General features: G+C 31.8%; 2 protein-coding genes across 2 annotated transcripts in view; both read left to right on the top strand.

The window, feature by feature from the left end:
* Nucleotides 1-27,449, top strand: part of LOC139486028 (uncharacterized) — a 308,560-nt gene that overhangs the window by 253,364 nt on the left and 27,747 nt on the right. The window lies entirely within an intron of this gene.
* LOC139486031 (uncharacterized) lies at nt 1,204-26,132 on the top strand. Its single transcript, XM_071270720.1, has 5 exons — nt 1,204-1,303; nt 2,755-2,811; nt 9,251-9,275; nt 23,779-24,036; nt 25,758-26,132. Exons 4-5 carry the CDS (start codon nt 23,877-23,879, stop codon nt 25,988-25,990), a joined length of 393 nt encoding a protein of 130 aa, XP_071126821.1. The 5' UTR covers nt 1,204-1,303; nt 2,755-2,811; nt 9,251-9,275; nt 23,779-23,876; the 3' UTR covers nt 25,991-26,132.

Here is a 27,449-nt window from a genome sequence, read left to right as displayed (position 1 = left end):
ACTCTATCTCAATCTAACCCAAATTCACTAATTCGGGTTGAACCTAGATGTAAAAGGCAAAGTGTGATCGAGTATTAACATACATTCTCGAAAACTCTTAATTTTCAAACTAAAAAATAAAAAAATTTCAAAGTTTTAAATATGAACATTCCATTTTTTTTTTAAGTTCAGCAAATGATTAAAGTCGTATAGAACGAGTGACTGGTGAATAATAAAGTTTATCTAATTCTTGAACCAATGGATGTATATATCATAAATTTAGTCTTCTGTTCACGATTCTATCATTATTTTACGCAATATTATCCAAATTTCTCTGTGTTTGTTATGAATTGAAAATATGGCCGCTCACTAATTGTCGTGTTTTGAAGCCGTAATTTACTGATTATCATCTTATAGTAAACAATAAACAAAGAAGCTAGGCTATTGAGCACGTGTATAATATGTACAATTAGATAACAGTTTTTTTAAATGACAGATCCATGCGTATTGCGATTTTTACGAGTGGGTCACGCTAAGGTCACTTTGAATACGGAAAATGTGTCTGCGAATTGCTTCCTGGAAGCAAGCAATTAAAAAAAGGTAAACTTCTTCTAAAAGTGGACAAATTAAAGAATTTTGCTTCAGAAAAAAAGTATATGTGCATAAGTAAAATAATGACAACTATCTATTTGGTTATAAAAAAAAGCATATGCATATGTTTTTTTTTAATTTGAGGTTTCATATGACTTTAACATTTTCATATTCTTAACTTATTTTAAAAATATTTAGATCTTTAAATCTTTCTTTAAACATACCGCACAGTTTTAATGATTTCGCTTTTTGAAAGTTTGATTATTTTTTTTTAATTTTGATTACGAAATTAGAAATGAACACGAGCTAAATGAGAAGATATGTTTCTTTTACGCGTTTAGGGAAGCTGTAAAGAGCGACGCGGAATAAAGACAAACAAAAAAACCCAAATCAAACAAATCAAACAATTTGAAATTTGTCAAAAGAAAATATGACAAAAGAAGTGAAATGAATATTATTACTAACATAACTATTTAAAAAATACCTTTCATTTTATTTCTTAGATTTCATAATTTGTTTATTCTTTAACATCTCAGTTGGTGTTAGACAAACATAAAAGATGTACACACAGAAGGCATATGATTTTATTGCAACAATACTATTTAGCATATATTTTGTCTTTGTTTTTAAGGATGGAGATACTGCGCTACATATTGCTTCCAGAGTAAGAAACCGTGAAATTGTCAGATGTTTGCTAAACAAATTTTGTGATCCTAATATACTAAACAATAAAGTAAGTACGAGTGAAAATGTGTCTTTGTTATATATACTACTAAAATGATGTTTTAGTTTAATTTCGATATTATAGAATTCACTTTGCAATGCTACGTCAAACGTTATCGACTATGTCCTTTTTTGATTCCAATAATATATCCTTTCAACAAAAATAGCATAACAACAACCATTCTTCTGTGTAGATGAAATGAAAATTCTTATTGTTTGTGCGTCATCTAAGCCTGCAAGGGTTATAACCATATCATTGGATCTTCATATTCCTAATATCGTAATGAAGGAAAGTTTGAGAGAGGATCTTCCTTGTTTATGTTTAACATTGCCATTTTAAGCCGGAGGTTTGGCTAGCCGCAAAACCAGGTTCAACTCACCATTTTTCTCAATATGTCCCGTACCAAGTCAGGAAAATGGCTATTGTTATATTATAGTTCGTTTCTGTGTGCGTTGCCTTTTAGTGTTGTGTTTATATTGTGTCGTAGTTCTTCTCTTATATTTAATGTGTTTCCCTCAGTTTTAGTTTGTAACCCGGATTTTTCTTTCTCAATCGATTTATGAATTTCGAACAGCGTATACTACTGTTGCCTTTATTTATAAGTTTATTTTTGTATGATACTGAGGTATTAATTGTTTCAAAAGTTCCATGTATACTTTGTGGTATTTTTTTCTATTTATTATACCACAAGCCAGGTAATCAACATGTAGTATTGACAAATAATTGGTTTGCTGTTTAATCATTGTTGTGAAATACTAGAATTAATCGACACAATAAAGATGTTATATTCCAAGGATCACATGTAATTACTGCAGGCCAAGTTAGGATGGAACTCGAGTTCTGACTAGACTTCCATATGAACGGTAAATAATTTTGAGGAGTAAGGTCTCTAGATTACTGGAAGTACAAGGCCCCTACTCTGAATATGTTTAGATTCAAATTTGATTGGATCGACGTCATTACATCCGGAATATCGAGTTGATATCTAGGAACCCTGCCACAACCCAGGGCCCCTCGAGTGTTAATGGTGGGAAAGTTATATCCAATCACAACAGGTGTTATATATGACCATGTCAATTCTATCTACCATTTTTTGTCTACTCTAGATATCCATCCGCACTTGGCCACAGGTAAACATAACTCTAAATTTTCTGAATTTGATTTTGGTGCATTACGGAAGGCAATATATAACTCATCTTCGTATTTCGATCTTAAAGACACTCTATTTAAACATTAAAAAACAAACTATTCCGTAACAGAAAGTGGTTTAGCTTAAATTGTTAAACTAAAATGTATCTGCACAAACACATTGACTGATACATTACAAGATTAAATATGAAGAGATTTTTTTCCCGAATGCATATCAGTTATATCTTCTTATTTTGAAAATAAAGTAGACATTGATCAGCTATCGATTTTCTGTTATATTTTACTGACCAAATAATATATTTTTATGTCAGGGTGAAAAGCCAATAGACGTGGTCCGAAGACACCCAGACATAATAAAGATACTAAAGGTAAATGATACATATGTATTCTTTATTAACTATATATTTACTAAACACATATACAACCAAGATCAGTTACATTACGCCATAAAACAATTAGGTACATAAGCGCAATTCATTGCAGATAGGCGGTTATGGCAGCAATTTTTCAATTCTTCTATTCATATTTCAAACTTGGATATATATGATTGCTAATTTCAAAGCTGAGACACTTTTAGATATTTTGTAAAAATAGTTTGTTTAATGACTCATAACATTCTGATTTTTTTAAATTGCAACAATATTGGTAGTATTTGAAAATGTATAATTGTTTCAGCTGTAAAAGATGTACAATAATTGCGTTTTTTTGGTGTATATGTTATGTCTTAAATGTGGGTGAATTACGTTTTTGCCTTTTTGAAAAATCTATGAAAAATGTACAATGGGGCCACCTCTCGCCAACAATTTTTTTTTCCGGCATGTTTTCCGAAATATTCCTTAATTTCAATACTCTTTGCTGTTCTGTAAAAATTTCAAAGAGGGAGTGGTTGAACCATATACAAAATCAAGAAATAAAATTAAAAAACAAATGACGAAATATATTTTCTACATCAGACTAGTGTATATTATATTATTTTGAGGCAGCTTTACATTTTATTTAGATAACTAACGGTTTTTAAAATTGTATCCTTGAGAATGATACACATATGGTATCACTAAGTGGTACTACTTCACAAGTTGGTATTGCAACAGTATTATATGGTACAATTAAGTAACATTTTTAGCTAACATCAACAATAAATTAAAATTTGTTATAAGCCGAACACTTTTTCTCGTTTTACTTTTGAAATTATGTTTAAGCAATAAAACGCAATTAATTTATTCAAACTATTTTAGTTTAAAAATACACAGTGAACAGTGCTATTATGTGGGTTACAGAATATACTCTTCCTCGGGATACGAAGTGAGACTCATTTTTGTCGAGCCTTCGACTTGAGTCGATAAAGCGGGACATAGCGATCCTACATTCCGTCGGAGTCGTCGTCGTCGTTCTCGGCTGTGGTGGTGGCGTCCATCAATATTCACTCTGTGGTTAAAGTTTTTAACATTTAAATAACTTTCTTAAATAAAGGCAACAGTAGTATACCGCTCTTCAAAACTCGTAAATCAATGGACAAAAAACAAAATCGGGGTAACAAACTAAAACAGGGGGAAACAATCCTGGATGTGTACCAAACTTGGACAGAATCTTGTTTATAATCATAAGATAGTATCCAGAAATAAATTTTGTAAAAATAGAATTCCATTTTTTCTGTAATTCACTTATAAATGGAGTCAGTTTCTCTGCCTGGAATCATAACATTTACTCTTCGTTTAATTTTTTTTAGATTTTAATAACTTTCTTTAACTATCCTGGATTTGTACCGAACATGGGACAGAAACTTGTTTATGATCATAAGATAGTATCCAGAAGTAAATTTTGTAAAAAAAAATCCATTTTTTTCGTATTTTACCTATAAATGGCCTTATTTTTTCTGCAAAAAACATTACATTTACTCTGTGGTTAAAGTTTTTGAAATTTCAATAATTTTCTTACACTATCCTGGATGTGTACCAAACTTGGACAGCAGCGTTGGTTTTGATCATTAGATAGTATCTAGAAGTAAATTTTGTAAAAAAAAAATCCATTTTGTCCGTATTTTTCTGATAAATAGACTTAGTTTTCCTTCCATTTCACATTTCATACAGTCTGCAGTTAAATTTTTAAGAACATTTAAAAGATTCATAAAATATCCCTTTTTTTTATCAAACAGAAACTTCTTACAATCAAAAGATAGTATCGAAAGGAAAATTGTTCAATGAAGGTTTTCTTCGTTATTGTTGAGTGTGTGATTAACAGGAAAAGTAGGCGAGGCATTGGGTGCCGTGAAACCCTTACGACTGTGTTTCATAAAAGCCCTAAAAGCCTATAGCAATGCGCCTTCTTGAAGTAAATAATCATTTTGTTTATCATATAAAGACTTTAAAAATCTAGTTCTTTGTATATATTCAATTACTCCAAAGTTGTTACGTTTTTAATCAATGTTTCTCTGCTCTCCAAATCAGCACAAATGCATTACTCACTGCTCAGTCGATCATTAAAAATAAATTAAAAAATGAATATGGCCGATATCCCTATATATAGTTTCTTTGATGACGAACTACCTTTGTGATCTCAAGTTTGAGGACAATATTGTAATAAATAGTTCTGAATTGTTCAACATCTCTTGAGTTATCTTCTCTGGATTGATTTATTTTGTATATATTTATTTATTTGTGATTATATATTGCACGCCTTAAGAAAAATAAAGATGTTTCAGCACAATGAGGCATAAGGAGCTTTCATTCGCATTCATACCAACATTTTAATATTTTTATATTGATACTTGTTTTGTTATGTTTATTTATTCGGATAACAATGTGGAAGTGTAGACACTGTTAAGTCGGTGAAACGTAAGAAAGGCTAAAGAAATGTATGTGCGGTCATAGATCAGACATTAACCCCAATGCTAACGACATTCTATACCAGCATTTCAATCAGCCCGATCGTTCCATCGTTTCTATGACAGTTCGCATTATCGAAAAGATATACCATTGCTTTAACAATCCTAACCTTTCAAGACAAAAAGATGACTACTGGATTAGACAATTGGGAACTGCTGCATGTTATGGTTGCAATAACAAAACTGATAGGTATTATATCTAGTCCTTCATGTAACTTGGTGAATGTGATGAATATTTTCAACTCGACTCCTCGACGTAGACGCAGTCATGGTCATCGTAATTACTAGTATACATCACCTTCGCTGCATGATGTCCCTATTAATGACTTGGTGCCATTTATACAAAAGCCGTTAGTTATTCATCACATTCGCACGAAACTTTGTACATTACCCCTTTCAAAACTTCATTCTCTGTTCAATTTATGTTTTGAATCCACTGTTACAAACTCTCATTCAAACCAATACAAACTTGAAGCTATAATTTCGGATATTGCAAGTCACAGACTTTTCAAGCCAGTCCGCATTGGAAAAGATGATCAAGAGAAAAGATCTTTCCTTAATCTTTCCTCTGCCAACAAAGGTCTCGATGGCGTCTACTTAGGCAATATCCTTCATCATAAATTAGTTCAATCGAAAATATCTCCTTATTTCAAAGACCAGTCTGTACCAATCAATTCTTATACCTATACCAAACCTATTGCAACTAAACTTTTCAGTTACAAACATGTTTTGCAGGATCTCGATATTGATGATTTCAAGTCTAAACCTCCTGATTGCACTTGCGAAATGTGTTATCGAAAGGTCCGAAATATCGTGAGCTAAAATCCATCCATTGGAAATACAATTTTAAAATTTTTATGGATTCAGTCGGGGATTATGCCAGGCAATGGGCTAAGGGCGAGAAGAAGACGTATACACTCTTTCCGAATTGATTAAAGCAGTGAGGTCGTTGATAAAATCAGAATTACGAAACAGAGAGGGTATATCAATGCCCATGCTACGTCAATCTTTAAAGACCCAAATGTTGCAAAACACTTATCCTACCTTCATGACAAATATGTTGTTGTACCCGCAGATAAAGCCCCAAACAACATCGTTTTTTGTGGTGTGTAAAACTCATTATAATAACTGCTTGATAAACGAAGTAGGTATTGACAATTCACTTGGAAATTCAACATATACATATACCCTCACGACACTTGCCAAAGAGGAAATCCTGGATAATCATAGGTCTGTTCTACAATTTCCTTTCGAATTTCAAACAAAGATGAAGAACTGGATCTTCCATCACTGTATTGGATACCTAAACTACATTAGTGTCCTTATAAACAACGGTATATTGCTGGGTCTTCCCAGTGCTCCACGAAACTTCTCTCTAAATTATTATCTATTTTTATCAGCAATCAAATACGGGCTTCAAAGTTAGTGTGAAACCGCCTATTATAGGTGGCGTGAATCAGATGTGGATACTTAAAAATTCCAAAGACCTTTTAGAGTACATACAATCTAACTCTCTTTCATCTTGTAATAGTATTAGAACATTTGACTTTTCTGCTCTTTACACAAGTTTTCCACATTCCAAAGTAAAAGACAAATTGAAAGAGTTGGTATTGCTTTGCTTCATAAAAAAAGAATGGCCAACGTAGATACAAGTATCTCGTCTTAGGGAGGGATAAATCCTACTTTGTAAAGGATCACTCTGAAAAAAATCTATGAAACTGATATTATCAAGATTCTTGATTTCTTGATTGACAACATATTTGTTACGTCCGGAGGACGTGTTTTTCAACAGATTGTCGGCATTCCAATGGGAACAAATTGTACCCCTCTACTTGCCGACTTGTTTCTTTATTATTATGAGGGTGACTTCATACAGGAACTTCATAGGAAGAAAGATAAGAAGTTAGCGATATCCTTTAACTCTACTTACCGCTATATAGATGATGTTCTTTCACTAAATAATTCAAAATTTGGTGACTATGTGGAACGCGTCTATCACATCGAATTAGAAATAATGGATACTACAGATACAGTTAAGTCGGCCTCATATCTTGACTTACATCTAGAAATTGACAAATACGACAGAAGAGATGATTTCAGCTTTCTAATTGTGATCTTTCCATTTTTAAGTGGCAACATTCCAGCAGAACCTGCATACGGGGTATGTATCTCCCAATTGATACGATATTCCCCGAGAATGCATTTCCTATCATGATTTTCTTGTTAGAGGGTTGCTGAACACAAGGAAGCTTTTAAACCAAGAGTTCCAAATGGTGAGGTTGAAATCACCCCTTCGTAAAATTTACGGACGCCATCACGAGTTGGTTGACCGTTGTGGAATGACCGTTTCACAAATTATATCGGATATGTTCATTACGTCTAACTACAATCCCCTTCCCTCTAATGAATGTGACCTACCGAATTAGACTATTTACCGGATTTGTTATCACATAAGCAACACGACTGTTTTCACATGTAGAGCAGGATCTGCTTACCCTTCCGGAGTACCTGAGACCCCCTAGTTTTGGGTGGGGTTCGTGTTGTTTATTCTTTAGTTTTCTATGTTGTGTCATGTGTACTATTGTTTGTATGTTTGTCTTTTTCATTTTTAGACATGATGTTGTCACTTTGTTTCCGATTTATGAAGTTTGACTGTCCCTTTGGTATCTTTCGTCCCTCTTTTAAAGCATTCAACAAGGTTGCATGTGCTAATTTATTCATTTGATTTAGAAATTGTGCAAATATACAGATTCTATGAAAAATATTGCCACTTACTGATATTCATGTAGAGCTATCAGTGTTAACTAGGGGTTTGTAAAAGTAAGAGATAACTGTATTGTATTTGAAGCTTTAAGGACGTTCATTGGTAGTTTTACTTAGTTTACCTGGCGACGCGTAGATTTAAAATCTTCATTAAAGAAAATTCAGCAAAAAGATGTTATCTTTTTTGGTCCCTACGCTAAGTGACGTCATAGGTATGCTTCCTGTGTAAAACATAATTACCGGGCGTTTTTTTTTTTGGCTTCTGTGCCGCTTTAGAATGTAACAAAATTTAATAAAAAGAATAGTTTTAGTTGCAACATGTGAGTTGTTTGGTTTATTATTGTAGAAATTACTTGTCAATACATTCAGCAATTCAAAAGGTCGGCTTTCTTAGTTACAGACAAGGAGATAGAGAAATTAACGCTAACTGTCATCCAATCAGAGCCATTTATACAAAATAATTGCATGAGAATACAAGTTACCTTCGTTTATATAATCTGCTCTTTTGTACAAGATGCATTCACCCATAAATCAGTGTGTCAATTTCTAAAAAAAAGTTAATAAGTTGGGTATATAGCGCAAATATTTCATGTAGATGATAATGGTAATATTTCTCTCAACTCTTCTGCTCATATTGGAAACTTGGATACGTATGATGACTCATTTCGAAGCTGAGACATTTTCATGAGTGAGGTTAAATGTTCGGGGTACTGATTGAGATTAGTTTTTTTTTCATTTTTTAGCAACAAAATCCGAAAAAAACATTATTGTGCGGCTTTTCGAAGTAAATATTCCTCCTTTTCGCACAAAACATGTAATAGCTCACTAATGTGTACATCTATGTTCTATGGTCCCCTGCTCTTTTGATTACAACCAATCGTGAAGGCGAGTCACGTGTTAAAGATTGAAATATGTCTAATATCGCTATACAGAGATTATTTAGTTACATCCTTCTTTGTGTTTCTTAGTTAAGTTGCATTAGGAATATTGACCATATCTATGTCAAAGGAAGATTTGTGTGTCATATACAACAGCAAAACAGGAGGTAGTATAATTGCCAGTGAGACCAGTATCCTAAAATAGATGTTAGCTATAAGTCACATGCAACTCTTAACTATTGATAAACTAAACTCAAATGCTTATGCCTGAATTTTCTTTTTTAGGAATATGGAAATTCGATTTTACCTGGTGAGTATTATACATTTGTAACTCCATGAATCGTATAGGTTGTTAAGTCAAGCTGATTATTCAGGTAAAAGAACATATTTTGTTAGAAAAATAAATCAAACTGTTTACTTGAATATTACTTAACTTAACCATAATAGGCCGTGTTCACATTGAACTAAACTCGGTGTTGTTTTCGTGTAAATCACAAGTAAACTAAACACAATTGCGTTCCTATTGATAAAACTCAATGTTTACATGTAGTTTAAGTCATGTTTTGTCAACACACAATCGATAGTCAATGTAGGCCTTGTGTAGGCTAAGTGTACACAAAACTAGGCATCAATGACATACTTTTTACCGTGTATAGTTAAGAAAGAAACGATCTTTGAATAAAATTGATATTTATAAAAAAATATTAATAAAGTTCTTTACAGAAATATTTGTCTAAACTTGATATATTTTTTCGTGTAAAAAACATTTGACGTGGCTTAATTACATATTGAAACCCCTTATCAAGACTCAAAGCAGCATCATTGCCGATTGCAAAATTCATTTGAAAACGTCTTCTCAAATCGACTTGACGTACACAGAAATATTTGCCACTGGTCTTTACTTGAACAACGATTCACTCATAAACAATGATAAAAGCATTACCTCTTACTAAAAAAGTGTGAGTTAAATTTATTGTTTGTCTATATGAAAAAGAAGATATGGTATGATTGCCAATGAGACAACTCTCCACAAGAGACCAAAATCACACAGAAATTAACAACTATAGGTCACCGTACGGTATTCAACAATGAGCAAAGCCCATACCGCATAGTCAGCTATAAAAGGCTAACAGTATCTGAGATCTGTTAAATTACACTTAAAAAATACAATAAAAAAATCATTACCACCTCTCTTTGCCAAATACTCCTTGGAGAAATACCTTTTGAAAAGATGGAAATGTAGTGAACCCTTATATATCAATCCTTTTTCTTCGTCTGTAAGCACGCTGCTGCAGCCTACGATTTTTTATGCGTAATCGAGACATCTTTAGTATCTTTAAACTAATGCAAATCATTAAAATTGTTTTCATAAAGGAGCAACCACTTACCTTAATAAAAAGAGGGGTGGGGTGAGCGTTTTATTCCTGTTTTTTTTTTATGCTGGTAATTAATTTTTTTTCCCAATAATCACTATGATGTTTGGGAAAACTCTTGATTCTGTATAAAAAAAAAATATATTCCCCCTTTTTTTTTAAAGTCAAATTCCCTTGCTGCTAGAAAAATTGTTGAAAACGTTGAATTCGATTTTACGTAATGAACCTTTAAATGACATACAGTTTACCAGTGTGAACAAATCAGGAAAATAAAACTGTGGTTCTTCATACCAAATTTATCAACGGACAAATAAATAAAGGGTAGTTAATATCATATCATACTAAAGTTCTGACCCTAAGCTGATAATTTTATAGTGATACTAGAGTCAACCATAAGGGTATTTGAAAAATGTTCACATCCCAACAATAACAATAAAAACCAAGGAGTAAACAAAGAGTCACAAAAGCAAAATACATTTACGTCAACAGTTATAAATATAAAATAAGAAACAACACGTACTCCACTAAAAACCGGGCGGGAAATCAGGTGCCGAGAAGCGTTGGCATTTCCTGCACCGTATACGGCACCCGTCGTGTTATTTTTTTATTCACTTCGGTAACGATGGAAGGTTGTTATGATTGAGGAAGAAAATTGGATATTATTTCTGTCATACTAATGAAAAATTAGCTCATGATGGCGACCGTAATTTGTTTTGAGTGATGAATTTAATTTGATTGATTCATAGCCCTGTCTTGGCAACATTTTAGAAAGCAGTATTCCTCGTTCAACAAAAGCAACGTACTTTGAATTAGCTCTAGAGAACAGTTTCAATTGAGACACATTAACTCCATTTGCTGCTTCCGCTGGGATGTTGCAACACAGAAATGGAAAGTTGACTATAGGAAAATTAAAATCATCGCGTTGTCATAAATTTTGGTATTTAACCTACCATCAGTAGTCATTTCGAGAGAAAAGGTCTTAATATGAAGCAGATTTATCTGTGTCGGTAGTATCTTTAATTTCAAGTTCACTTGGATATATTAAATGTAAGTTATCACTGAATCTATTATCATTTAGTACATCATCAATATACCAAAAGGTGAAATTAAAAGACTTGGCTAATTTCTTTTTCTCATTTCTGTACAAGCCCTTGGATAAATTCTGCTTCACAGCAATACAAAAACAAATCTGCAAGAATGTGGAAAACTTTTATTAATATAATTATGTTGATTTAAACCATTTTATTTTGACAAATGAAAAAAAAAAACATCATTTCACTTATTTGTGTTGAACATTTGTTCTCTGGTAATAACAAATAGATAAACAATCATGCATGATTTTCTAGAGTTTAATTACAACCTTTTTCGAAGATTCCAAGTAATTATTAAATAAAAATTTTAAATGGAAAACAAATTATTAAATATAACATTTTAATGCTCATTTCTTATCATTATTAAACAAGCTGATCGACGTGTTGCAAATTAGAAAAAGCTAGCCCTGTTTGTTTTTTTTAACGAAATATGAAACCGTAATATCGAACGTTGTAACTTATAACAGATGTGTCAAAAAAACTATACTATGTCCCGCAAATCGTGAAAGCTGTTAACATTGACAAAAACTATATAACTATCTGATTTCAGCTTTTATGGTGAATCCAGATAAAAATATTAGAGTAAATAGAATAATCATATAAACCAAATCTATATTTTGTGACGTGCTAAAAGATCATTTTTAAAAAAAGACATAAGCCATGCACGTCGTCACGTTCCTTTCAAGGATAACATACCAATGCTATTTTCCTTTTCAATCTAATGAATTGTTATAAACATTAAAACAAGTACATTGTATTCATTTAAATATCAGCACAGATCAAAACAGGCGTTCATTTTCAATGAAGCGTTTTCATAAATTCATAAACATGCGGTTCTATGACGAAGAGTAAATCTTAACTTAATGAAATTATCCTTTTTAAGGCTGGCAAACTAAAACAAAATGAGGTCATTACTTCATCCTTAACGTAGTGATTTGAAATTATATAAATAATGGTTTTAAAGTTCAGAGCTCAGATAATAAAATCATAACAAAAATCATGGATTACTTTGGTAACACACCATGACGAAATGAGAGATTTTTTTTTTGTATCAATGTTTTTGAAATTTTTGCTGCTCTCGCTGACTTTTTGTTAGATATTTTTGGAATTCTCTAGTTTATTAATATAGTGTGTAGGACAATTTTCAACTAATGTTCATTTCACAATCTTATAACATACAGTTCAAAAAGTCATTTTTGTAAATCAAATAAAGTCCTTGTTATTTTTTTCACAGTTTTTTTAAACAAAATGTCAAATTATGAAAAATCTCAACAACAAAAATTTGCCCGATAATTTTTGATTTGATTTCTTACCAACAAAAACCCAACAAGGTCACAAATCATTCATTTTTTTGTCGGCTTTGTTACTGCATTTGTATTCCACAATTCTCTTTCAAAATGCTTATTGTTCATGTTGTTTCGATTAGAGGATCAAACCTCCTGAAGCTTATTCCCAAGCTCGGGAGAAAAAACACAAATGTTGAATAGAAAAAAATCATAAACATTCTTTTGACGATTATTCTTACATGTTTATTATGACGTTTGTATGACTTAAAACTAGTCAGTGATGCTCGAATTTCATTTCCCAAATTTATATTCAAATTGTATAAGTTTATACAATCCACAAATGTGTATCAATGGTCCTTCTCGTCTTCTGAACTCATCGTTCTAAAAAAAGAAAACACATGGAGTTCCTGCGATTATCAATGTTGCTATTCTTGCATCTATTCACTGCATGCAAACGTAAGATGAAAATTAAGATTCTATAAACGCAGGTAGGTTAATGCTGTTCGAGAGTAAATCGGCTATATTTTCATATAAAAATCAATGAAATTTGAAATTATTTAGAATTTTTGTTTAGAAACTATCATACCCAGAACTTATTTTTATCATCCCTAATATTGTCCAAAGTTTTAATTTCTGGTGTCTCAGAACCCTCCACCTGGTTGCCATGGTAACGGGCAGCATTCAAAGATGGCGTGTGAACGTCCAACTTCAAGAGCCTGGCACACCCCATAGAACTAGACAAATGAATAAAAATAAAGTTGTATTTGGTTGACAAATATGTTATCTTTCCCGTAACAGCTGTTTCATTCTTTAAATGTGCCCTTTTATAATAAAAAATAACAGAAATGACATACAATCCAACCGTTGCCCCACCAAAAGTCAACTATTTTGCCAATTTTAGATATGTTATATTCATTTTAAAAACAAGAAACAGCAATCTTCGTATTCATGAGCTTTTCAAGAATAAATATACCAAGTTTTAAAGAGATCAATAAATGTTAACGGGGTGTGCCAATGCGATCTTTATAGATGAATGATATTCAAGTCCTTACTCGGCGACATTTAAACACTGAATTGATTCAGATCGAATATTCCCCTTTTCGGTGAAAAAATGCAGGGAAAGAAAGAATCGACATTTTGATAGTTTCTGGCTAGAGATAAACACATTAAAGATGTTAAATAATGTTTTTTTTTTCACATTTTCATACTTGAGTTGTTCATGAATCTTTAAAGAATCACCATGCCTACGGAGAGAAAAAAAAAGGGGGGGGGGATACTCTGACGTTATACTTTGTGAGGGTTTTCGTAACCAAATCATGTTCATTTCTAAACATATGTGTGTCATATCTGCTGATTGCAAATAATATTATCTTGCTTCCTTCCTTAAATTTGAATATCAGGGTCTTTACGACTTTTAGATTACCAAGATTTAGCATAGTGAAATAACGTGATGGCGAACGGCATAACAGTATTTCTAAAACAAAATGATTCTCCTGATAGGGAAAACACTCATGTTTTATGAAAAATATTTATCTATTCAGCCCTATTAAAGTTTTTTCAATGTTTTTTTATTTAAAAACATTTTTAATTAATTCACTGAATTATAAGGATCAGTTACTTTCATATCACATGTGTGAATGGGTCTTTTTTAAAACTATATTAGCTATAAGCAATAATTGCTAGAGCTATGTTCATTTTTTGAACGTGCATCATTCATTCATTGCACTTTTTCCAGTACAAAACAGTAAATTATTATAGAAAAAAAACATTAAAAAAAGATATTTCCTTGAGATAAATCTATTTGTTTATTCAATAAAGTTGTATGCATGTGAAAGCCTTGAGTTCAGTATGAGTATTATCTGCCTATTACATACAAATATGACTATTTCAAAGGTTTCAATGTCAAAGAAACTTATAATTCTTCATTCATTTCAAATAGTTTTCTCAAAATTAAAACAAAAGGCATTGCATATATGTCACATTGAATTTCAACTAATAATCCTTATAACAATGCATACAATACTTCCTTGTAGGTTTCCACGATCCATAATAAATGTATAGACATAGACATGTATCATCCTGCTGGTTTTCATATGATAATGCTGTACTAGATAATTCTTTATTCCTATACTTGTCTTTTTTTATTTCACATGTATGCAAAGAATATTCCTATATATCCATGTAACATGTTGTGAATTACAATATATATACCAGTTAAGTACATGCAGGTACCACATATGATGTTTGAATTATAATTATCACTTAGTTCACAGCTTTATGTATATATCCAAAATTATTTCAACTACTGCACATGATGCATAATGATATGAATATTTCCTTTTGTGTGTTGATCCTTCAAAAAAAAGTGCACAGTCATTTCCTCTCATGTTTTTATTTCTTTATTTCTTTGTCTTGAATGTTCCAGAGTCAATTTTAACAGTAATCAAATCCTTCCTTTTATTGTAATACTGAAAATCTCTGCATCCCAAAAGTTACATGTGACATGGCATGGGGTTTTCATATTCAGCACTGTTTTAATATTTTTGTTATATATCATCAAGCTTTTATCTAAAAAAATATTGATTTCACTTTCTTTTTATGTATATATCTAATACTGCCCCCATATCTGGTTACAAATTGTCTGATAATTTCCTTGTGTGTGTTGATCTTCATAAGAAAGAAGTGGTCACTCTTTTCCTCTGATAACTTTTTTTCAAATTTCAGTTAGGCTATTATAGTTAAAACTAACATGTATGACACCATTGTCTCCAAGTCATCTTCATGCATGTACTGAAAAAAATATGTAAACCATTAATGGCATTTAAATATGGAACGCCATGACTGTCTTCTGATGTTGATTGTTTAATATGTTTGGTGCTTTATGCATTATGTTCAGTAGTATGTATATTATGTTCAGTAGATATCTTATTATGTTCAGTAGTTATTACATTATGTTCAGTAGTTATTACATTATGTTTAGTAGTTTTTACATTATATTCGGTGCTTTAGTTATTATGTTCAGTAGTTTCATTATTATATGCAGTGGTATTTTGATTATGTTCGGTACTTCTGACGTTATATTCAGTACATTTTTCATTATGTTCAGTACTTTCGACATTATGTTCAGTAGATTCAATATTATTTGCAGTACATCATGTAATACCTTCAGCAGTCCCGCTTTCTTTATATTCAGTAGATTATTCATTATGTTCAGTAAAAGCATCTGTATTATATTCGGTTCGTTCAACTTTATGTTCAGTGGTTGTATCATTATGATGATGTAGTAAAAGTGGTTGTATCATTATGATGATGTAGTAAAAGTCGGGAAGTCCATAACGGAAATTGTCGGAAAAAAACGAACGCGGATATTTTTGACGGACGTTTAATTCATGAACACCTTTACATGATTAAATGAAAATGAAAGAAATGGAAGCAGTTTTAAATCGGTGTGGTTTACGTTTCCAAGCTGGCATTTTTCACCAGGAAAAATAACTTCTTCTTATCTGTTAGACGTCCGTCCATATCCGTTGCATGTCAGTTTAGCGTACGTTTAATCCGTCGACGTCCGTTCTGTCTGGTGGAAAATTTTGAGCATGTTCAAAACTTTGAACTGACGTCCATTGGATGAAATGTCCGTAGAACGTCCGGTAGGCGTCTGTTTTTGTACGGTACTCGTCCGTTTCACTTCCGTTTTGTATTCGTAACGTGTCCGTTATACATCCGTTTGAGGTCTGGCAGATATATTCACCAACGGACTTCTAACGGACGTCTAACGGATAAAATGGATGTTGAACGAATGTGAAACGGACTTCTACCGGACGTATAACGGATTAAACGGATGATGAACCGATCTTAAACGGATAAATGCCAATTGAAAATTTCGCTTCTGAAATGCCAATTAGCCTTTCTTAAGATTCATGAATTGTTATTATTCATAATCGATCTTAGAGTAAGGGCCTGGGCACGTCTTCACAATCAAGCAGCTTTTATTCAGTCCAGACACTGCCCTTTGACGGCATTTGCTTGTGGTTTAACGGATAAAATGGATGATGAACGGATCTGAAACGGATAAATGTTAATTGATAATTTCGTGTCAGGATTGTCAATTATGGGTACGTCAGATTTCTTGAGGTTCATGAATTCTTATTATTCATAATCGATCTTAGAGTAAGGGCACGTCTTCACTAGCAAGCTTCTCTTATTCAGGCAAGCACTGGCCTTAAGTGGTATTTTGAAGAACAAACCAAAACCAAATGCACTGAAACATTTTGATTATTTACAAGATTTACATGTATTTTTATTGTCGCCTTTAATTTTTTCGGATTACTGTAGAAGGGGATAATTTTTCTTAATTGGCTTAAATTTAGAGGGCAAAACAAAAGATTTTAAGTTTTCATGGGTAAGAAATGAGGAGCCGCAAAGCACCAATCACCTTTAACCGGTAAAAAAAAATAGAAGTCTCTTGCGTAATTGTCTCTTTTTATTTTGTTATTCATTGGAACGCTTTATATCAAAGGAGAAAAGGGGAGGGTAAACACACAATTGATCATGCCAAGAAATTACCTCCGTTGAAATTCTGCAAACATCACATAGAGCAAATTACATGGAAGATTACTATTGACCATTCGGTATATAGCTGTGTTCTAACTGACACGTACATGGAGGTCCTAAATTAATTTGTTGAATGAAATCAAATCTTTAAATACTAATGGGTGCCGTAGGAGGTCGACCGGAATTTTTTGCTCGGATTTCTTGGCATGTAACAGATAGAAAACTCAGGATTAGAATTCATAGAACAAAAAAGGGGCAATGGCAAATATTTCATGTATATTTTGAAAACAGAGATTTACCCCGGCACCCTTTGCCATAAACTTTCTTTTTCTTATTTTTGCCTTCGGACTTGGGCTATTTCTTTCTTTGCGGGCGTATATTCAAAGCAAACAACATGCATGTGTATAACGGCACTTTAGATTTTCGTATTAAAGGGAAACTTCGCAAAAAAATCAAAAATTGATATTATGTCCATTCTGTATAAAAATGCTCAAATTTATAGATATTAAAGTTTTATTCCGCTAAATAAGAGATCACCATCGATTTTAAATTTTGAGTATCAGTTCTCTACTCTCCGCCATCTTGTCACCTTCTCCGATGAAAAATCCCGATATGTCAATAAACCACAAAGGAACAAAACTACAGTAAACGATGTAGTCGTAATTGCGTGTCGATATCTTGTCAATCGTACGGTTGTTTTATCTGACTGACTAACTTGATACGGAAAATGGTCTTATATTTTTAAATAACCATATAGTCTGTTATTTTTAAACTGATAATATTGTAATTAGTTAAAAAGTCAAAGTTCAAATCATAAAATGATAAATAAGTGTTCCGTGGAAATTGTTTTCGAAAATCTAATTCGTTCATAATTCTTTCAAGTAATAAACTTTATTTAAATAAATTCGGATCTTCCCTTATCTGATCACCAGCATGGCTAAAAGTATTACTCCCAAAGGTATTGGAAGGGGTGTAAGGTGACACGTCCAGGTATTCAATCGATTTCCTGTCCGGCGGGCTTGCAAGTTCATGCATCGTTTCACTTCTGTAGGTATTGATCAGTGTACACGACCGTTACTTATAACTTTCCATTTTGAACTATCAGGTGCATGTATAATATACATTTTTGTCTTGCGTGTCCGAAAGTGATATAATATACTAGTCATTACTGAACTCATACGCTTGTTTATAAATAACATTTCTGGTGTAAAGAATATTATTTATAAAAAAAAAATAATACAAAAAAAAATAATTGAAGAAATACAAATCTATTTACATATTTTTCCAAGGGTTAATTTGGGAAAATGTAATATATACTCGTTGTCAATAGTTTAGGACAGATTGGAACATACCAGAATTATTGATCTAAAAAAATGTGCGCACTTGTCGACGATTCGTGTATACATACGCCTGGTAGAAAGTTACGGAACTATAGTCAGTAGCGCAATTTAAAATATGTATACATGTATACATTGAACATAAGAAAGAAACATACATTTTGTGTAAATTGTGGTAAAAGTTTTGTAAATAGACTAGTCGGCGTATGCCAACAGTATGTAATCAACGAATTCGATAGACTATTGTATACCAAAAGAAGAAGAAGAAAAAAAAAAGAAACAATTTGATTTAAATACAGGTCAATTTATAACTTGCTTTGGTTCATCGAAGTTAAGAACATAGTAAACTCACAGATTTATATATCAATTAAATTGTTCTCGAATAAAGGACGAAATTCGTCATCATCACAATTGTTCCAACATTCATGTAAAATATATGCAACTGGACGTACACTAATAATCCCCAAGGAATGTGAATATTTTCTAGGAAAACTACTGAGTATCAATTTCGGGATTTATTTTCTTTCTTGATATTCAATGACAGCAATTTAAAGAATAAACTGCTTGTCGGATATTTGTCCGCTTTAGGGGTATTCTTGCAAGTTGAACAGACTTATAATAACATTCAAAAATAGGGAAAGATAACATTAAATTCGTTGTCTTTTAATTTTAAACATCGTTGATCAAATAGTTATTTAAGTATATATATACGTTGGGAGACGACGATTATTATAGTTGTCTCAGATTTTAATAAGGACGTTCCCCATTATGAATAAATTTGGTTGACGTTTATCACACTTGAAAAGAATATCTATTCGTAATTTTTCGATTCCATTACAAAAATATTTTTTTATTTATTCGTACATATTATATTCCGCTTCGGTAGAGTTATCTTCAGATAGTTTCATATATTAATTAATACATGGCTTTCAAAAGTCTAAATGTAAGTGTTCTCGTACATTTTTTCGCCTAATAAAGACAAATAAAAATGATTTAGTAAAGCTATTTCTAATTTCTAAGTCCCCCTTTTTTATGAGACATAAATCAAGGACAAGACTTGTATATCATTTCATTCTGACATATGAATTAAGTTTCCCGTCTTTAACCGAAAATTGTGTATTTCTTAGTAAATTAACTTATTTGAATTCAAATAAATAATAGCACCAAATATAATTAAATAATTCCACGGCGACCAATTTTTATTTGTCACCAACTTGAATATGTATTTTTAATGTGTGTATTAAATGCTACCACTGATCCGAATAGACAGTCACACCTGGCAAGGTGTGCCCTAGAGGCGTGGTTAAATACCGAAGTGCAAATAACAATTTACCTTTCAACAAGCCATCTACGAGTATTGCCACAGAACCGTGAATACACACATCGTATAAACCTAGCCATAGCAGAGATAGGAAAAGGTCAATAATAGTACACCAACATATTGTCTTTACAGATTATTGTACTTTAATTTGTTCACCTTATCAGTCGGAAAATGCATTTATTAAAAATAAATTTATAACTTTTTGTGTTGTCTACAAAAATAATTCGAATATATACGTTTAACATAGATAATTTATCTCACGAATGAGTACAATTGAACGTCTGTGCGTTTTATCTTCTTATTATCGGATGGTTATTAGATAAAGCATAAGTCATCGGCGCGCTTACGATTACGTTAAAATATGATTAAAAACCAAGACTTTTAATGATTGTATTTTAAATCCCGGCATGCAAAAATCAGGAGAAAACGTCACGACCTACAGGAAGTAGTTGATATTTTTTCATTAATTATTGAATTTCTCCTTTATTACTGCACATATAGCGATAAAACTTTGTGAATATATATATTATGTCATAATGAACATATTTAAACCATAAGTAAAAAATCGTGAATTTTCCCTTTAAATAAAGAAAGTTGCCGGTCCGGTGCATGAACAGATTGGTTAGAAAGCAAGGTTTTAATTTTTATTAGACTGGAAAGCTTAATTCGAGGGTTGAAAATAGAGAGCACCAAAAAAAGGGGGGTAGTCCGCAGGGAATATTTTTTAAACAGTTAAATCGATTTCAAGCAGGGATTCCAGAGCTTCTTTGGGAATGAAAAACTTGTTATTACTCAGTCAAAATATTGCTGCTGAAATGAACACAAGCTATTCTTAATTCCATTATTTTTCTCCTGTCAGTCATACCTAAATATGCGAAATCGTGTAGCGACAACTTACAAATTGAGTCAGGAGTTATTTTTTTCTTGTGAAAAATGCCAACTTGGGAACGTAAACCACACCGATTTAAAACTGCTTCCATTTCTTCCATTTTAATTCAATCACGTAAAGGTGTTCATGAATAAAACGTCCGTCAAAAATATCCGCCTTCGTTTTTTTCCGACAATTTCCGTTATTGACTTCCCGACTTTTACTACATCATCATAATGATAAAACCACTGAACATAAAGTTGAACGAACCAAATATAATACAGCTGCTTTTACTGAACATAATGAATAATCTACTGAATATAAAGAAAGCGGGACTACTGAAGGTATTACATTATGTACTGCAAATAATATTGAATCTACTGAACATAATGTCGAAAGTACTGAACATAATGAAAAATGTACTGAATATAACGTCAGAAGTACCGAACATAATTTAAATACCACTGCATATAATAATGAAACTACTGAACATAATAACCAAAGCACCGAATATTATGTAAAAACTACTAAACATAATGTAATAACTACTGAACATAATGTAATAACTACTGAACATAATAAGATATCTACTGAACATAATATACATACTACTGAACATAATGCATAAAGCACCGAACATCTTCAACAATCAACATCAGAAGACAGTCATGGCGTTCCATATTTAAAAGTAATTGGTATTCAAATTATGATACAAATAGAAAACTTCAGTCAAAATTGTCACATTTGTGTATTCCTTAATCATTATTGAATTAAAAGAAAATTTGACACAAAGTTTAATTGATGAATTGTCTGTAAAAGTACAATAAAGTTTGTAAGTACAACGTACTTTAATTGATATTTACCCATCACATTGCTTTGCCAATTTGTTATTAATAATCAATATGACTTAATCAAGATTGGGTGAGTGTGACTAAATAACTTTTATATATTCACATAAACTGAGGGTCTGGATGGTGTTTACAGAATAGATACACCAATCATGTAATAATCCCTATGGGCAAAAGTTCAAAATTTAAAGGCTGAGACATTAAAGATTAAGAAAGCACTGATAATAAAAGAGAATGATGGTGTGTTAAAATACAAAGAATAGAGAATAATGAGCAAAACAGATAAAGATTATAGAAAATGGTATATAAAATATAGAACTGAAGGGAATCATTCATTATAATACAATTAATACTTACATTTAATTGTGTAGACCTCATATCATAGAAACTACACTCTTTATGCATTAACAGTCAACTTATTAGTGCCAGTTGTAAATCAATCTGCAAAAGAAGTTACAATAATTACACAATTAAGATTGATCTGTTGATGTAAATTGTTTTATAACAAGTGTGTCAAACTTTGAAAAGATTTACACAAACACACATATATACTTCAGATACACATTATTATAGTTAATCAATATTAAAAGTACATATTTAATTTAATCTTATGTCTATATATAAAAAAAAAGATAAGACAAACAATTAATAAAGACAAAAAATTCAAATGTACACTAAAAGGGATGATTTAAAAATAATACTATAATGACTTAGCATCAAATTTAAAACCATAAATGAAAACTTATAGTTGTTAATAAATTATGGCCATGATAATAAATAATATTTCTCACATATAACATCTCATGTGAATGCTTACACAATTTTACTAAATACAGACTGAGGCATAAGTATGATGCACAGAGTCATGCATGCATATATTTTGAATAATTCTTTGTTTTAATTCTACAATATGTTATAAATTGGAATAAGGAATGATTTAACATGCGATCGATTTTAAGATTCAGGTACAAATATACCTAATAGATATTAAAAGAAAATGTTAAGGTGTTTGCATACGAGACTAATTAAGGGGGGGGGGTGATAAAGGCATAGGTGAAAGGTGGCGGGCCTCAGCCGGCATGTTGTTCGGACATTTTAACAAATTCTACTGCTTACGTTGCATGGTTGATCATGGTTTCTGACCACTGAGATCCCAAATTTAAACATTTGACCCGCATGCATCCCTGGTCAGTCTGCAAACTGTCGACGTGAAACTATTTTTATAAAGTCAATAGCTAATAAATATTGGATTGTTTATAAGCAAGTAAAATAGTGTTAACGTGAAAAATTAATTCAAAGGAAGTTTCAACAGACTGCCCACATCATGCTGACAGCGAAACTTGTAAATAACCACATTTTTTAAGTAAACATGCAGCTTTCTCTTCAGACTACATTCAATAATCGTGAATGAAATGAATATCCAAGATCCTCGGAAGAAGTCTAAAATAATTTAAAACTAACGTACCTCAAAATATAAACAGCCCACATCTATATTAACGTGTTTTTTGTCGAACTGAAGACACTGACTTCTATCATAACAAGGTACCCGATTAGCTGTTGGTGACAAGCTCAAATTTGACGTCGACGAAACGTTCTAGCCAATCACGTGTCGATTAGTTAGGAAAATGACGTCAGATTTAGATTGCGATGCAAACACCGAAAATCATTGCTATTTTTTTTTAAACTGCATTAACCTGCCTGCGAATATCACATTGTTTCTTTTAAATATATCTGTCCAAGTACTAGTATTTTTCTTCGTTTGATTTTAAATTGAAAAGCACTTCCTGTAGTCCTGCATTAAATGTACATGTTAAGGCATGTGTAACACCAATAACTGAACGATAAATAACATAAAGAAAATAAAGCAGAGAAATATCAGACAATTTTTATATAATCTGATAGATTAATTTAAGATTGCTGATAATGCAATACACAATACGTGCAATTTCGTTAAACGACCTTTAGGTGCAAGAGGGAACAAATAAGCGTACTGTACATTGATAGATAAAGATATGAATACATTTGTGTCTATTTTACTTGCTTAACCACACCCAAACAAAACAAGTCTAACTGTCTTGTATGTAAGGATTAATATATGCATATTTTTTTAAAAATACCATTTTTATAATGCAATTCAGGTCTTCCTGCTGAAGTTAACAAATTTGATAAGAAATCAGCCCATGTTTTCTCTAGTTTATTGAAAGAAGAAAGCTATTCTCACTATGAGTCAAGACTTATGCTTGCTGGCGAACAGGGCACTGGGAAGACAACTTTAGCCAGATATCTTGTCGGAAAACAGCCTACCAGATTAAGAATTTCAACCGATGGGATAGAATTATACAATGGTCTTTCATTTATGGACCGTGAATCAAAGGAATGGCTTGGTGGACATCAAGGTAAAATTCTAACTTACAATACAAATGCTAGGAAAATAAATATTGAATCTTGTCTGATAATATTGAAGTAACGCATCAGTTCAAGACTATAACTTGAAAAAAAACTATATAGTGGGTATCGTGTAAGATGGCCGTGATGATACGTAATTAGTCAGTATACTACATTATTCAAAATCTTTCAAGAATGATATATATTCTTTCATTGCTGTCTTTTGCAAAAACATTTTTTTTGTATACTTCTGAATATATGACAAATGACAAGATAGTTTTTACGAACATGTAGAAGGAATAACAAGACTTATATATGCATGTTATAATTGTTGGGCTTGTTTTCTTAAAAGCAAATAATTAAAACTTTAGTGTCGAATAACATAAAACAAGGGTACAGATGATTACCGATGTCCAAACACAAAGTAAGCAATACATAATCGTACATAAAAATACAAAGTGTACCTTCCTTTCTACTGGTGCATCAATGCCCCATCCTCTGCAAATACATATTCCTTTGTTTGATAGAAACACTTTCTCTAAACTGACTACTTCGCCATAGATCTTGTCTATATAAAAATTGTAGACAAAGGCACCAATATCGTTGATGAATATACTGTTTTATTGTTCAATGTTCCTATACCTTTCAGAATCAACACAACTGTTTCTGTTTTGTCGACATTTTTTATTTCATTCTTTTATTTTGATTTTCAACGGTTATGTGTCTTTAATGTGACAACTTGTTCGACATGCCCATGTCTGTAGTTACGTTGTGCATATCAAGGAACGTACTTTATGTGTAGCTGGTAAAGTACTAATCAGGTATTTTTGTTATGGCGAAATGTAACTTCGTTCTTTCACATGTCCTCAGGGAGATTTGCTTTGCCTGTAGTATTCTTATTGAAACGGGAAATCACACCATTTACTAAGATAAAACCATAATATACGATTACTGGTAACTTATTTTAGTTTTGAATAAACCTAACATTCTTAACGTTTGTCTATTTAACACTGTAACGGTTGGACATCTTTTGTATATTGGATTTGAAAACATAAATTAAAATTCAGTAATTGATAGATATAATCATACATCTTGATATTCAACATGTGCAAGTAAACGGTAATGACACATCGGTTTATTTTGCTTTCGTCCAAACTGGTTGTCTGAAAATCAAGAAACGGTCAATATTCTTTCATCAGTTTAGAAGTCTAACTAGTTCAACACAAATGCACATGAAATATATTCACTAAGTTTGATAATAAACTAGTGTTATGGAAAACACACACAGTTGGAGTAAATATGTTATATATTATTGTATAGCTAAACAAAGTAGCAAATGGATATTTAAATATTCATAAATGTAATTGGATCAATTTTCTGCTGCAGTATAAAAACACTATCAAATGTCGCTCTTTTTCGTTGAGCCTAATACAGTAAGGTTTATCAATATATATCTGACATTGTTTGTGTGTATTGTATATGTGCACACACATATAGTTTATTGACCGTAGATATACGACTGTAGCTATTATTGACAGTTCTGAATTAACATTCAGAACATCGAAATAAAATGAAAAGCACGCATTTAACATGACATCATAACTATTTGATATAAGTTGATATATACAAATATACACCACTTGCTACACTTGTAAACAAATTAATATGCAAATAATATATCATGACTAGAGTTAATGCTGTTGTATAACTTAATTGCACATATTAATTTCAGATTTCTCCCTGGAAGAAATAACCGTTAGCAGATCTCTTTTGAAAGAAAACAAACTAAGTATTAAAAATGTTAAATTAGATGATACAACACCATCCAGTCAAGATGTACCAGTCGAGGCACAAACGATATCATTCCCGGGAAGCAAAAGAAACCTACAACATAAACCAAACGACACATTGTCGTCCAATACACCACCTGAATTGCCAGAACATGGAGGTTTGCTAACTAATTAACGTTTACTACAATACCATGTGATGACCTGAAGAAGTAGTTTAGTCAGTTATTTTGTTAAGTTGAGTTTCACTGACGTACATCCCCTATATTTATTTTTCAATTCGAAGGTTATTCTTAAAGAATTTTGCAAATTAAATTTTATTCTACTGAGGAACTTTTTTCCTCTCTGTAAGTTAGTCAGTTCTAGTTGTGACATCATGTTACCTTATTGATTTACTTTTATCACATCTTACTTGACTATTTTCAAACTGTGACGGCAACCTACTTTGTGGTAATTAGGAAGCTTGAATGCGTGTTGCTACATTGTATTGATCTTCATTCAAATTAATTTGGTCTGATCCATAACTAAGATTCGTGTCTTTGGATTACAATGATCTCTAAATTACAAACTAAAGAATGAAAATGATACGGGAATGTTTCAAGGAGACAAAAAACGACAAAAAAAAACAGAAATTACAAGTCTACCATTAGAAATCAGAACGAATAAAATATTTTATGTTTTACCTTACTTTAAAATTTGCTGGTTATAAACATAAAAGAAAAGATGAATGAAATGCAAATCAAAAATCTTTTTTTCACTTGAGATTATTTGTATGCAATTACCTGTTTTTTCGTTCATTTTAAGCATTATTGTTTATATTGATATAAGTGGTTTAGCATTTGCAATGTGACAGTGGTCCATATACGTTCTCTAGAAAGACAAAAGCACTCACTACATGTATTTGTTCTCCATTATACACACTGATCATAGTTTTATAACCTTTTGCATGATGTCTACTCTACATATTAACATTTACTAAAATATCATCATTATCGGTATATCTTTATACATCTAGAATAACTGCTTTTGATATCGAGTTCAGTTATGTACACACACGTGTCATATATCGGTGTCGGATATTGTAGTTTATTTATTATTGACGGTGAACGTAATATATAGCATGAACGTTTGTGTACACTGTGTAAGCCCATTAAGATATTTTTAGCCAGAGAATTTAAAATCCGCTGTACCAAAATTTCATATTATCTGTCTGACTCAACTTGCTAATTATTTCAACCCTATAACATGATGTTTCTCAGAAATATATTGCCTTTTTAACTAATAGCTCCGCCCGGAATATTATATATACATCAAAATTTATCATAACGTTTCGAACTTCGTCATTTAATATCCCTCTAAAATTAGGTAAGCTATTCACAAGATCACCTTTCCAAGGCAGACACTTGTAGCTTAATGTTTCTTGGTCATTTCACCACCTCTGTACCGTCTGAGCAAATATTTGCATTAGCATGACTGTAAGTTACGTAATAAAGTTACGAAATCAACTTACCACAGAAAAAAGCTGACAAGATAGTATTTCGAAATCATAACACTATTTGTTGAACCCTTTGTCGACCAGGCTGCCGTTTCATAAAACGATCGCTAGCGTACGTTTGAACGTTAACCAAACGTAACGC

Source organism: Mytilus edulis, chromosome 8 (genome assembly GCF_963676685.1).
Source record: "Mytilus edulis chromosome 8, xbMytEdul2.2, whole genome shotgun sequence".
Classification (NCBI taxonomy): Eukaryota; Metazoa; Mollusca; class Bivalvia; order Mytilida; family Mytilidae; genus Mytilus; species Mytilus edulis.
The sequence above is the reverse complement of the archived record's forward strand: the minus strand, read 5'-3'. Positions and strand labels throughout refer to the sequence as shown.